The sequence below is a fragment of the Ursus arctos genome, unplaced genomic scaffold, assembly GCF_023065955.2.
Source record: "Ursus arctos isolate Adak ecotype North America unplaced genomic scaffold, UrsArc2.0 scaffold_2, whole genome shotgun sequence".
NCBI lineage: Eukaryota > Metazoa > Chordata > Mammalia > Carnivora > Ursidae > Ursus > Ursus arctos.
The window spans coordinates 38,870,379-38,882,787 of NW_026622874.1; the positions used below are offsets into that span (position 1 = coordinate 38,870,379).

Below are 12,409 nucleotides of genomic sequence, written 5' to 3' on the forward strand. Positions count from 1 at the left end.
GCCCCTGAAGCACAGCAAGCAGTGGGCACACAGCCTTGCCCCTTCGTTTCTGTATCGTCCATGACTGCTTTGGCACTACAGTGGGGGTGTTCTGTAGCCTTACAGAGCCTGGAAGATGTGCTGTCTGGCCCTTTACAAAGAAAGTTTGTAAATTTGGCAGTATTGATGTTTGGGGCCAGGTAATTCTTTGTTCGTTGCCCCCGGGGACAAAATAGTTCTCTGTTGAGAACTACTGGTTTGGGGATTCAGGAAATGCTTCGTTTAGCTGAAGGAAATCCTCCTTCCTTTTTAAATAGTTATTCTGCGTAGTGGAGATGTAGCTTTGATTCCTTGCTTAAACTTTTGCTCTGATCTCAGTGTTGAATTAGAGAGGAGTATATGTCAAATGAGCACTTGAATACAGTTGTCCCTAAACTATGAAATCAGATCATATCCTGATATGTGACACATATCATATCTGGAAGTCTTTCTGATCTGTAGGTAGCTTATCAGACTGAGCAGTACTTACAGTCTCCCTGTATTTAACTTTAACCCACTTGCCAGATCTGGAACTTTCCCTGCATTTGTCTGTCGTGTGTTCTTTTTTGTCTCTCTTTACCATTGTTGGCCTTTGCCAGTTGGCTGGGCCTGAGCCTCAAGTGAGGCAGTATTTACAGCTCACTGGATAGATGCAGCAACTAGGATAGCCCAAGGGCAGATGAAATAAAACCCAGAATAAGAATACGGCGTCTTCCTTGCTCTGTCTTCTTTCACACGGAGAGTTCCTCCCCCTCCCCTCACTATGAAATGAGAAGTAGTATCGATTGGTTTGGTACAGTGTATAAAATATGCATCTAATGGAATGGTATTTTGGGCACTATTAGCAGCATTGGCTCTGCCGAGCCCCAAGATTTTGCCTTCCTCGCCTTTTCTCCTCCCCTTCCTTCTCCTCCTCCTTCTTAGTAGCAGGTTCTTAGCAAATTGCAAGCTTCGCCTCTGGCTTGCTGGAAAGCCGTGGAAGTGCAAGCCTGTTCTAGTTTCCAAGGGAGACCGGGTGCTGAGACTGCAGTCTTGCCCAGCAGCCACTTACCTTTCTTGCTCCTCGTCTCCACACATCTTTTGACCTTCATTCTGCTATGCAGGCCTGCACGAGGAGGTAACAGTCTGTTTTCTTGGCGCTCTCTTTGTAAAGGGGGCAGAGGGAAAGTCCGGTGGTACGGGGTAAGGCGTGTGGGGTTAGCAGAGAATAAATGCTGCCATTAGGAAAAAAGTAGCTCTGAGGTGTGCTGTATCTGCGAGCTTGTTCCTATTTGCTGTATCTATAAATATCTTAAAAGAGAGGAGCCCCAGCACTACATTATAGGACTTAAAAGCGCCACATGTAGAAACGCAAAATTAATGTGGTAATGCCTCTGAGAGGTACAGAAGAAAAACGGGAACTTAATCTTTGGAAATAAAATCATTTGGTTTTAAACTTAGCTGGCTGACAAACTGCATTCTGTTAGGCTGATGTTACATGAGCTGAATCTGGTTTTTTTCCGGTTGAAGGAAAGAGCTTGGTGGTAATGTCTCTTCATTAGATCCTCAGGACTTCTGGAGCTGTGCTTTCCAATATGGTAGCCAGTAGCCACGAGCGGCTATTTAGATTTAGGTTCACTACAAATTAAATAAGATTAAGAATTCATTTCCTCTGTCACACTAGCACATTTTAGGTGCTCAGTAGTCACACGTGACCAGCAACTACCGTACTGGACCGTGCAGGTATGCAACTTTCCCATTATCGTACAAAGTTCCATTGGACTATACTAAAGCAAGTGACCTATAGAATATAGGAAATTTAGTATTTGACCAGAACCAGTGAATAGGCATTTTAGTGAGGAGACTTAGAGACTGTTTGTCCAGAATCAGCGTAAATATGGATTCACTAGGGTTTAAAGCTGCATGGGAACTTTAAACTATAGATTTACCCTTTATTTTGTAAGTAAAGAAACTAAGATAACAAGAAATTAAGTGATTCTCTTAAGGTCAAACGAGTAGTTAATGGTGGAACTGAAACTAGAACCCAAGTATGTGTTCTTTCTGCCGTACCACAGTGTTAGCATCCCGTACCCAATTAGAAATAGCAAGGGAAACTTGAACTCAAACCTACCTGCTAGTTTCCTGGCAGCTGTAGAGTCCGCTACATCCTCTGAAGGAGACTTTCGTCCCTCATATCACCTGTCACTTGTACTTTGTTCATGACGGCTTTATAGCGAGTGTGTTGGTAGCTTCTGAAAATGTAAGAATCATTCTTTCCCAAGATAGAGTGTTGATTATGGCATACTTTTAGGAAACATCAGGGGAAGATAGGAAAAGTCTAATGCAAGACATCTTTGTCCACTAATTCCTGATATTGCTAGATTTGGAAAAAGAAATGTCCTCCGTAAATCCACATAATTAGGGTACCATCCACGGTGCTGGGTGAAAGACAGTTTTCATTTCAGTGGTGTAATCCAAGAAAAGCTATACTGGAGCAGGAGACCACGGTTATAGTCCCTTTAGGCCTGTGGCTGAACAACGGTGCGAGCTTAGGCAAGTATGTTAATGTTTCCTTAGGGTTATATCAACTCATCTCTACAACAGGAATTCGTCATCTCTAGCTGAAGTCTAGGAATTAGATCAGATGACTTCTTGAAGTCCTAGTCTTCAGCCACGGGTTTATGAGTCTGCTAATCCTCTAAGTTGTCCCCCTCCCCTACAGCTATCTGTGTGTGCTTCCAGATTGATATCGAAGCAGTTCTTTTTGGCCTTTCTGGAGTACCTTTGTCTCTGTTTCCTTATACATAGGATATAGTCCATGGAATGACAAGCTGTCTTATAAGACCATTTAGATATTCTGTAATTAATGACCACGGCGTCATGAGTGCTATAAAAAAACACATACTAAGCATGGTCCTTCCCTGTTTGAAGCTAACCATGTAAGTACCCTCTCTCTTCGGTACAGATTTTAAATACAGGACTCCTTAAAGCTATTTCAAAAACTTAATTTCCTATTGGTAGATTCCAGACAAAAATTTTATTCTGTCATCATTCTAGGAAAAACAGCTTTTGTTCTTGCCTTGGAGATCATGGAAATTTCTCTTGCATTCTTCTAGAGTAGTTTTATTTTACTTAGATAGCCCTTTGAACCTTCCTAGGGCATATTTTCAAGGGAATCAAGGCCTCTTCCAAATGAATTATCCATTTTGGGTAAAAATAATTAAGGGGGACTCTTTTCTTGGATTAGATGGGTTGCCTGTTACAGTACACGCAGCCTTTCTTTTCCAGTTACCACTGCTGAGCTTTTATTGTGGCGATGAAAATAATGTGGCTGGCGGTGTGGTGGGGCTCTGGTGGCCGCAGCAGCTACCTGTGCTGGGTTCTTACTGTGTGCCAGCTCGCGTTCTAGGCGCTTTGTATGTTTATTTATTTAATCTTCACAAGAACCCTATCTATACCTGCTAATATCTATCACAGCTATTAATAGTATCTCCATCGTATAAGGAACTTGGGTTTAGAGTACTTAAATATTTTATCCAAGATCATCATCTAGCAAGGAAGTTGAGGAGCCAGGGTTCAAACCCGGGTGATTTGATTCCCACGCCAGGGTACTTTATCACTACACTGGCCTTGTCAGAAGATATTTTAGGTCTTCTATTATTATTTACTGTGACTTTCTTCAGGTTCACTGGTGATTTACTAGGTATTTTACACAGCTTCTTGAGATAAAACTAGTCCATTTGTAGTATATAAAGGGGCACTGTGAATTTTAGATGCAGAGAACCAATTATTTTTGTGAGGTCATGCTAATTATCTGTAATTATTTGAGTTCCACTGATTATGTGACCTCAAAGTCATAGCAAATACAAAGAAAAATGCTTCCTGCCCTCTAGGAAGCATAGTAGACAAATACGGTCATCAAAGGACTTTGGCATTGGAGTTCCTTTCTATGCCACAGAATTGGGGGTGTTAGCCTAGTTTTATCTGGACGTCAGAAAGCCAGAGATGGAGGTAAAGCCATGGCTTCTGTTATACTTTCTGTTGTACTATTTTGTGAACATAGACCCATCTTCTTTGCATAGCAGTAAGGAATCGTGTAGCACGCAGATTTCATGGATGGCTCAGATGCTTCTCAGAAAGATCAAGGTGTGTTGAGTGTGGGTCTGATCTAGTGCAGGAGTCGCCAAATCTTTTTCTGTAAAGGGCCAGATAATGAATGTTTTAGGCTTTGCAGGCGATTTTGTCTGCATTGCAAATATTAAACTCTGTTGCTGTAGTTAGGTAAAACTTCATTTACAAAAATATGGCAGGCCAGATTTGGCTGAGGACCAGAGTTTGTTCACCACCTGGTCTAGATTTTAGAAAGTGCAAGGACCTGGGGTCTACTGAAAACTCAGTGTGTCCTCAAGGCAGCCGTAAGTTAGGTGCCTCACTTTTGTGAACCTGAGAATCCACATCTAGGTAAATGAAAATGTTGCTTCCTTCCTCAGAATATTTACAAATTTAGGGGCGCCTGGGTGGCACAGCGGTTAAGCGTCTGCCTTCGGCTCAGGGCGTGATCCCGGCGTTGTGGGATCGAGCCCCACATCGGGCTCCTCCGCTATGAGCCTGCTTCTTCCTCTCCCACTCCCCCTGCTTGTGTTCCCTCTCTCTCTGGCTGTCTCTATCTCTGTCGAATAAATAAATAAAATCTTTAAAAAAAAAAAAAAGAATATTTACAAATTTAAGTACTGGAGTTTTCTGGGTTTTGTCTTTAAATTTTTTTTTTTTTTACAATTTAAATTATAAACATTTCATATGTTGACACAGGTAACAAAATAGTATCTATGATATTCACTAAAAAAATACTCTAAATACATAGATATGTACATAGATAATAACCTAGACATAAATGTAGTGGAATGAAAATGGGTTATTTTCATGTGGTGGAATTTTAGTTAATTTTTATTTTTACATTTGTGTCTTCTAATTTTTCCATGAAAAACATGTATGACTTCAAATATTTAAAGACTTCAAGTCAGGTAAAATGTTATCGATCTTACTACCAGACCTGTTTCTCTGATTCAATAAAGCTCTAGAGTATGCAGTGGGATAAGCCATTTGAAGCTCTTTTCTTCCACTGCGGCTCCTATCTAGTATGCAGAAAAGGTTAACAGTCAAGAATTAAGTATAAGAGTGACGCTCCATATATTTTGCAGGTAGAAAGGACATGTGAGTAGGCCGGTTGGTAACCCAGACAGAATTTCCTGAGGAAGTAGTCCTCAATGGTTGTCAATTCCAGAGCTTTGCAAGTTTGGAGACTTAACTTTTTTTCAGTTCACCCAGAGGAGAGGAACACATTAAGGAAGGAACTTACAGTGGATTGATAAATGTATCAGAATTCCAATTTATCCATATTGAGGGAAAAAGTATGACTGTTAAAATATAGCTTGGTTGGGGACTTCTGCTTCAGGCTTAGGCAAACTCTCCCACTGAGAATAACTAGGAAAACTGGACAAATATTTAAAAGTATCTTTGAAGGTATTGGAGAGTTAAGGAAGTAAGAACTTGAGGGATCAAGATCCTGGAGAGAAGGAAATCATAAAGAGGTGAACCCAACATTTGGCTGCGCTTTTCCCCTTGAGGCATTTGCTGATTAATAAAACCGTAGCTACAGGGCTAAGAAACTGGGCAGGATTTTCAGTAGTCTCATGGAGCTGAGGGAACAAAAACTGGAGTTCAGGAAGTGGGATCCCATCCATTCATCTGGGACCACTGAAGGGCTATATTCTAGAAGTAAGGGCTTACCAGAAATGGACCAGCCCTTCCAAAGACTGAAGGCTAGCTTCCCGTCAGCTCAGTCTCTCATTTGCCTTGGCCCTGTAGTTCTCAAAGTATATGGTCTCCAGATCAGAAGCATCATGGAGACCTAATTAGAAATGCAAATTCTTAAGCCCTCCTCCAGGCCTAATGAAGCAGGACTTCTGGGGGTGGGGCCTAAGAATTTGTATTTCACAGTCCCCTAAGAAATGCTGATGTAAATGGAAGTTTGAGAATCACTTCCTTAACCTAACTGCCAGAGGAGAAGAAAATCCTCTCATTAAAAATGCTTGGCAGTTATCCTCACCCTTGCTGGACACTCAGTCTCTGAGCAGTGTTGGGTCCAGTACTAAATGTGATAAATACTGTATTTTGTATTGTTTAAATTGCATCTACAGGGGCGCCTGGGTGGCACAGCGGTTAAGCGTCTGCCTTCGGCTCAGGGCGTGATCCCGGCGTTACGGGATCGAGCCCCACATCAGGCTCCTCCGCTAGGAGCCTGCTTCTTCCTCTCCCACTCCCCTTGCTTGTGTTCCCTCTCTCGCTGGCTGTCTCTATCTCTGTTGAATAAATAAATAAATAAATAAAATATTTAAAAAATAAAAATAAAAAAAAATAAATTGCATCTACAACGTGAAAATGGTCTAGGAGAAGGCAGTTTCCTGTATGCAGCGTGCTTTTTTTTTAAACAAGTAACAATGCCTTTTAAGAAACAGTTATTTCTACTTTGAAGTTATATCAATGAGAAGATATTATATGCACTTACAGTTTTCCTAATAAAGACATGTATTCAAGTGTAAAAAAAAAAAGGTGGGGTTTTTTTTTTCCAGAAATTAGCAGACATACCAAGAAATAAGCCTGATTTACCAAAAGACTAAGAAAACAAAACAAAACAATAAGAACAGAGTCAGATACTGATATTATCAAACATGGACTTTAACCTAATTATGGTTAATATGTTCAAGAAAACAGAAGATGGAGAATTTCAACAGAGAGCTGCAATCTGTTTTAATAAGAATCAAGTGGAAATTCTAGAACTAAAAATTTAAATAACTGTAATTAGAAACTCAACTTGTGAGTTTATAGTAGACCAGCTGAAGAGAAGATTAGTGAACAAATTAGATGGACAGTAGAAAATAGCTAGAATGAGATACACAGCTGGCTCAGTTGGAAGAGCGTGCAACTCTCGATCTCAGGGTTGTGAGTTCAAGCCCCACGTTGAGTGTGGAGATTACTTAAATAAATAAAACTTAAAAAGGAAAGAAGAAGAAAATATCCAGAATGAAACCCAGAGAGAGAAAAGGATGGGAAATACAGAAAAAGCATAATAAATAGTAGAATATGGCCAATAAGGTCTAACATAAGTAGAATTGGAATGCAGAGGAAGAAAAAAGAAGAATTAGCTGCCTTTTTCCTGGAACACCATTTTTACTTCAAAGAATGACTGAGCAGACTATGGTCCTTTAGACTTGGGTATTTGGCAGACATTTTCTTAAAAATGAACAAAGTGAGCTTGTCACAAAGTAAATTATAAAATTTTAAATTTCAAGCAGAAATTAGAATTTTGGAAAACTTGTATCTGCCATTATGACTGGTATTATTGCCTGCTTCCCAATATTTAAAGACTGCCCTGAGATCAAAGGTGATATTAAAGAATGTGATTTTTTTGTTTTATTTTTCTATTATTTTTTATTGAGATATAATTGACATATCATTATATTAGTTTTAGGTGTAAACTTAGTGATTTAGTAAATACATTACAAAATGATTACTACAATAAGTTTAGTTAACATCCATCATCACACATAATTACAACTCTTTTTCCTCATTGTAAGAACTTTTAAAATTACTCTCTTAGCAACTTTCAAGTATATAATACAGCATTGTTAATTATAGTCACCATACTGAACATTATATACCCAGAACGTACTAATCTTATCAATGAAATTTTGTACCTTTTGAGCACCTTCACCTACTTTGCCCACCCTCTACTCCCTGCCTCCATTAACCACAAATCAGTTCTCCGTATCTATGAGTTTGTGTTTTTTTAAGATTCCACATGTAAGTGAGATCAGATTTTTTTCCCTCTTGTATATGAGTTCTTTATCTATTTGGGATATTAACCCCTTATCAGATATATGATTTGCCAGTATTTTCTTCCATTCTTGAAAAGGTTGCCTTTTCATCTTGATGGTGGTTTGCTTTGCTGTGCAGAAGCTTTTTAGTTTGATATAGTCCCACTTATTTATTTTTACTTTTGTTGCCTTTGCTTTTGGTGTCAAATCCAAAAAAAAAAAAAAATGTCATGTCAAGGAGCTTACCTCCTATGTTACAGAATGTGATTTATTAAATTATTATTCTATAATGCAATGTGTCAACATTTGGAAGATCTGCACCAGTGTTTTCCAAATGACCAATGTGGGATGACCCAAAGTCATCCGTGGGTAAGAAGCCCCATTCAAAGTGCAAGATAGACCAATAGGTTTCAATGTAACAGAGTATGAAGAGTCTATTAACATGGGTTCAGATTCTACTTGCTACTTTCTTAACCTTTAGAAACTATCACTCGTGGGGCACCTGGGTGGCTCAGTCTGTTAAGCGTCTGCCTTCAGCTCAAGTTATGATCCCGGAGTCCCAGGATCAAGCCCCGCGTCTGGCTCCCCACTCAGTGGAGAGCCTGCTTCTCCTTCTGCCCCTCACCCCTCATCCCACTCGTTGCTGTCTCTCTTTTGCTCTCTCTCTCAAATAAATAAATAAAATCTTGAAAAAAAGAAAAACTACCACTTGTGTTTTAGTATAGTATCAAAGAACAATATCCATAATTATCTAAAAAGGTGATTATAATACTCCTGGCTTTTCCAGCTGCAAGCCTGCGCAAGACTGTATTCTTTTTGTTGTTGTTGTTTTTTAAAGATTTTATTTATTTATTTATTTGGCAGAGGGAGACAGCGAGAGAGGGAACACAAGCAGGGGGAGTGTGAGAGGGAGAACAGGCTTCCTGCCGAGCAGGGAGCCCGATGCGGGGCTTGATCCCAGGACCCTGGGATCATGACCTGAGCCGAAGGCAGACACTTAACGGCTGAGCCACCCAGGCACCCCAACACTGTATTCTTTATGTATTTTAACTGAAGCACTAGTATACAGCATATTGAATAAAGCGTCTATGAAAATCTGGCCATCTTCTATTAAGCCAGTGTTAAAGAAAATTATAAAAATGTAATACAACACCCTTACTAAATTCTTTTGTTTTAGATAATATTTTTCATAAAAGATAAGTTATTGATGTAACTTTTTGTAATAGGGCTATTTTTAAATGCATTAGTGCATATTTTTTAAATTTCTCAGTTTTAATTTCTGCTAAGGTAAATATTAATAGATATACATAAATGAAAGCCCTTTGGGGGTCCTCAGTAATTCTTTAAAAATGTAAAAGGGAGGCCCCTGGGTGGCTCGGTGGGTTAAGTGTCTGCCTTCTGCTCAGGTCATGATCCTGGAGTCCAGGATCAAGTCCCACATCCAGCACCCTGCTCAGCAGGAAGTCTGCTTCTCCCTCTGCCCTTCACCCTGCTCTTGCTTGCTCTCTCTCTCAAATAAATAAAGAAAATCTTTTTTAAAAAATATAAAAGGGCCCTCAGACCAAAAAATTGAGAATCATTGCTACAGATATTAAAATGACAAAATAGGGGCGCCTAGGTGGCACAGCGGTTGGGCGTCTGCCTTCGGCTCAGGGCATGATCCCGGCGTTGCGGGATCGAGCCCCACATCAGGCTCCTCTGCTGGGAGCCTGCTTCTTCCTCTCCCACTCCCCCTGCTTGTGTTCCCTCTCTCGCTGGCTGTCTCTATCTCTGTCAAATAAATAAATAAAATCTTAAAAAATAAATAAATAAAATAGGGGCGCCTGGGTAGCACAGCGGTTAAGCGTCTGCCTTCGGCTCAGGGCGTGATCCCGGCGTTATGGGATCGAGCCCCACGTCAGGCTCCTCCGCTACGAGCCTGCTTCTTCCTCTCCCACTCCCCCTGCTTGTGTTCCCTCTCTCGCTGGCTGTCTCTATCTCTGTCGAATAAATAAATTAAAAAAATCTTAAAAAATAAATAAATAAATAAATAAAATTAAATTAAATGACAAAATATACAAGAATAAATAAATTAATTAACAAAATAAAATATACAAGAGTATTATGAACAATCTTGAGCCACTAAATATAAAAATATTAAGTTCTTTGAAAAACAAATATTATCAAAACAAAATCTGACTAGGCCTAAATCAGTTAAAGAAATTGGACCCCTTATTTAAAACCCTCCCATAAAGAACACTTAAAATAAGATGGCTTTATTGGTGTACTTTACTAATTATTTAAGAAGGAAATAACCTTAATCTTATACAAATTCTTATAGAAAAGGGACAAGGAGAAAACATTTCTCAACTTGTGTAATCTTAATTCCCAGACCTGGACAGGTTATTATAAGAAGGGAAAATTATAGGCCAATTTCTCTAATAAACATGGATGGAGAACTCTTTAAATAACACTGAATCTATATAAGTCTGTATGGGGCGCCTGGCTGGCTTAGTCAGTAGTACATGCAACTCTTGATCTCAGGGCTGTGAGTTCAAAAACCCCACGTTGGGTATAGAGCTTACTTTAAAAATAAAATAAAATAAAAAATTATTTCTTAAAAAAAAAAAAGATGATATATCATGGCCAAGTTGATCTTATGCTAAGAATCCAATGTTATCATTCAAAAATTATTCAATGCGATTCACCATATTAACGAAAAAAGAAGAAAAATTATAATAATCTCAGTATATGGTGAAGAAAAGCATGTGGTAAGTTCAACAAACACTAATGATTTAAAAAACGGAACCAATAGCAACAAAACCCTCTTAGACTGCTTCCTACTGGAATGGAAAGGAATTGATTGAACTGGAGAAGCAGTGTCTACAGATCTCTTACAGTAGACATCACAGTGATAAAATGCTGAATGCTTTGTCTCTGAAGTCAGGAACAAAACATGGAAACTTGCTGTCATCACCCCTTTTCAACATGTCCTGGAGGTTCTAGCCAGAGCATGAAAGCAAGAAAAGAAATTAAAATTATAAGGATATGGAAGGAAGAAATGAAATTCTCATTTTACCGATGACATGATTCTGCATGAACAGTAATACATTTATAAATAATGTCTGGAATTATGCAATTTTCACTGATGGCATGTCTATCATATTGGTTCTGCCTAAGTTCATTCTTAGAGTGTAGACATCACTTCAGTATGTGGAAGTACCTTGCCATTCCTCAAGTACATGCAGCAAAGGTCTTACTTCTGGTATTACGTTCTTTTCTGTACAGGTCGTATCTGACTCCTGTACGGGATGAGGAAGCAGAGTCTCTACGGAAAGCACGCTCCAGACAAGCTCGGCAGACTCGAAGGTCTACTCAAGTGAGTGTGACCTTTTTTATGTCATTTTATCTGTCTTCCTCTGTTGGAGGTACAATTAAAAAATCGTAAGATGAGTGCCTTATTCCAGCCACTGTTGTAAAAGTTCTCACCTGTGTTAAATCTTATACTACATAGCATCAGATGAATTTATAGCTACATCTGCCCACTCTCACTTTTACTTCTCCAGGCTCAGGTTTATCTCCTTTCCTTCGCAATACTAATTATTCCATTTGTGTTTAAGAGGCCACATATTAAGAATCCCTAAAGGAGAAGAGTTTGGCGGTTCCTCAAATGCTGTATATGCAGTTACCATATGACCCAGCAATTCTGCTCTTAGGTATATAGTCAAGAAAAATGAAAACATATGTCCACACAAAAACTTGTACATAGATGTTTATAATAGCATCATTCACAGTAGCCCAAATCCCAAATTCAACGTCCTCTCTAAACTCTGGCCAGAGTTCACTTGCTATGTAGACCATACTCACGTGGAGTTTGCAGGCTCACTGTAGAGTCGAGTCCTGGGCTCCCCGCAGCAGCAAGGTGTAGCACTGTGTGGCTGGGTGCGCCTCAGCTGTCCTACAGCAGGTGTAGGGGTGGTGGATATAGGCTGAGCCATCAAGCAGGCCAAATAAATAGCATAACTGGGGAAAAAAGCAAAATTTCCACTAACAAAGGAATAGGTAAACATCATTTTCTATATCCCTACAATAGAATATTATTTGGTAATAAAAAGATACATGTTAATGCTGCAGTGTGCACAAACCTTCAGAAGACGTTATGTTAAGTGAAAGAAACCAGACATGATTCTATCTATATGAAAATATCCAGAATGGGCAAAGCCAGAGAAATAGAAAATAGATTAGTGGAGCACCTGGGTGGCTCAGTCAGTTAAGCGTCCAACTCTTGATTTTGGCTCAGGTCAAAATCTCAGAGTTATGCATCAGGCTCCGTGCTGGGCATGGAGCCTGCTTAAGATTCTCTCCCTCTCCCTCCGGTCCTCCCCCACCTCACTCTTGCTTGCTCTCTCTAAAAAGAAGAAAAGAAAATAGATTAGTGGTTGCCAGGGGTGGGAGAGAGGGAGGAATGGGAGTGACTGCTGATGGATATGGAGTTTCTTTTTGGGGTGATGAACTGTTCTGAAATGAGACGGTGCTGGCGGTTGCAGAACTCTATGAAT

The 12,409-nt window shown here is 39.6% G+C and overlaps 1 protein-coding gene across 6 annotated transcripts in view; it reads left to right on the forward strand.

The window, feature by feature from the left end:
- Nucleotides 1–12,409, forward strand: part of PPP1R12B (protein phosphatase 1 regulatory subunit 12B) — a 207,402-nt gene that overhangs the window by 104,077 nt on the left and 90,916 nt on the right. For all 6 annotated transcript variants that reach the window (XM_044377710.3, XM_057315719.1, XM_044377707.3 and 3 more), the window contains exon 14: nt 11,139–11,229. In XM_044377710.3, the coding sequence (XP_044233645.2) occupies nt 11,139–11,229 (91 nt within the window). The remainder of the gene's footprint in view (nt 1–11,138; nt 11,230–12,409) is intronic.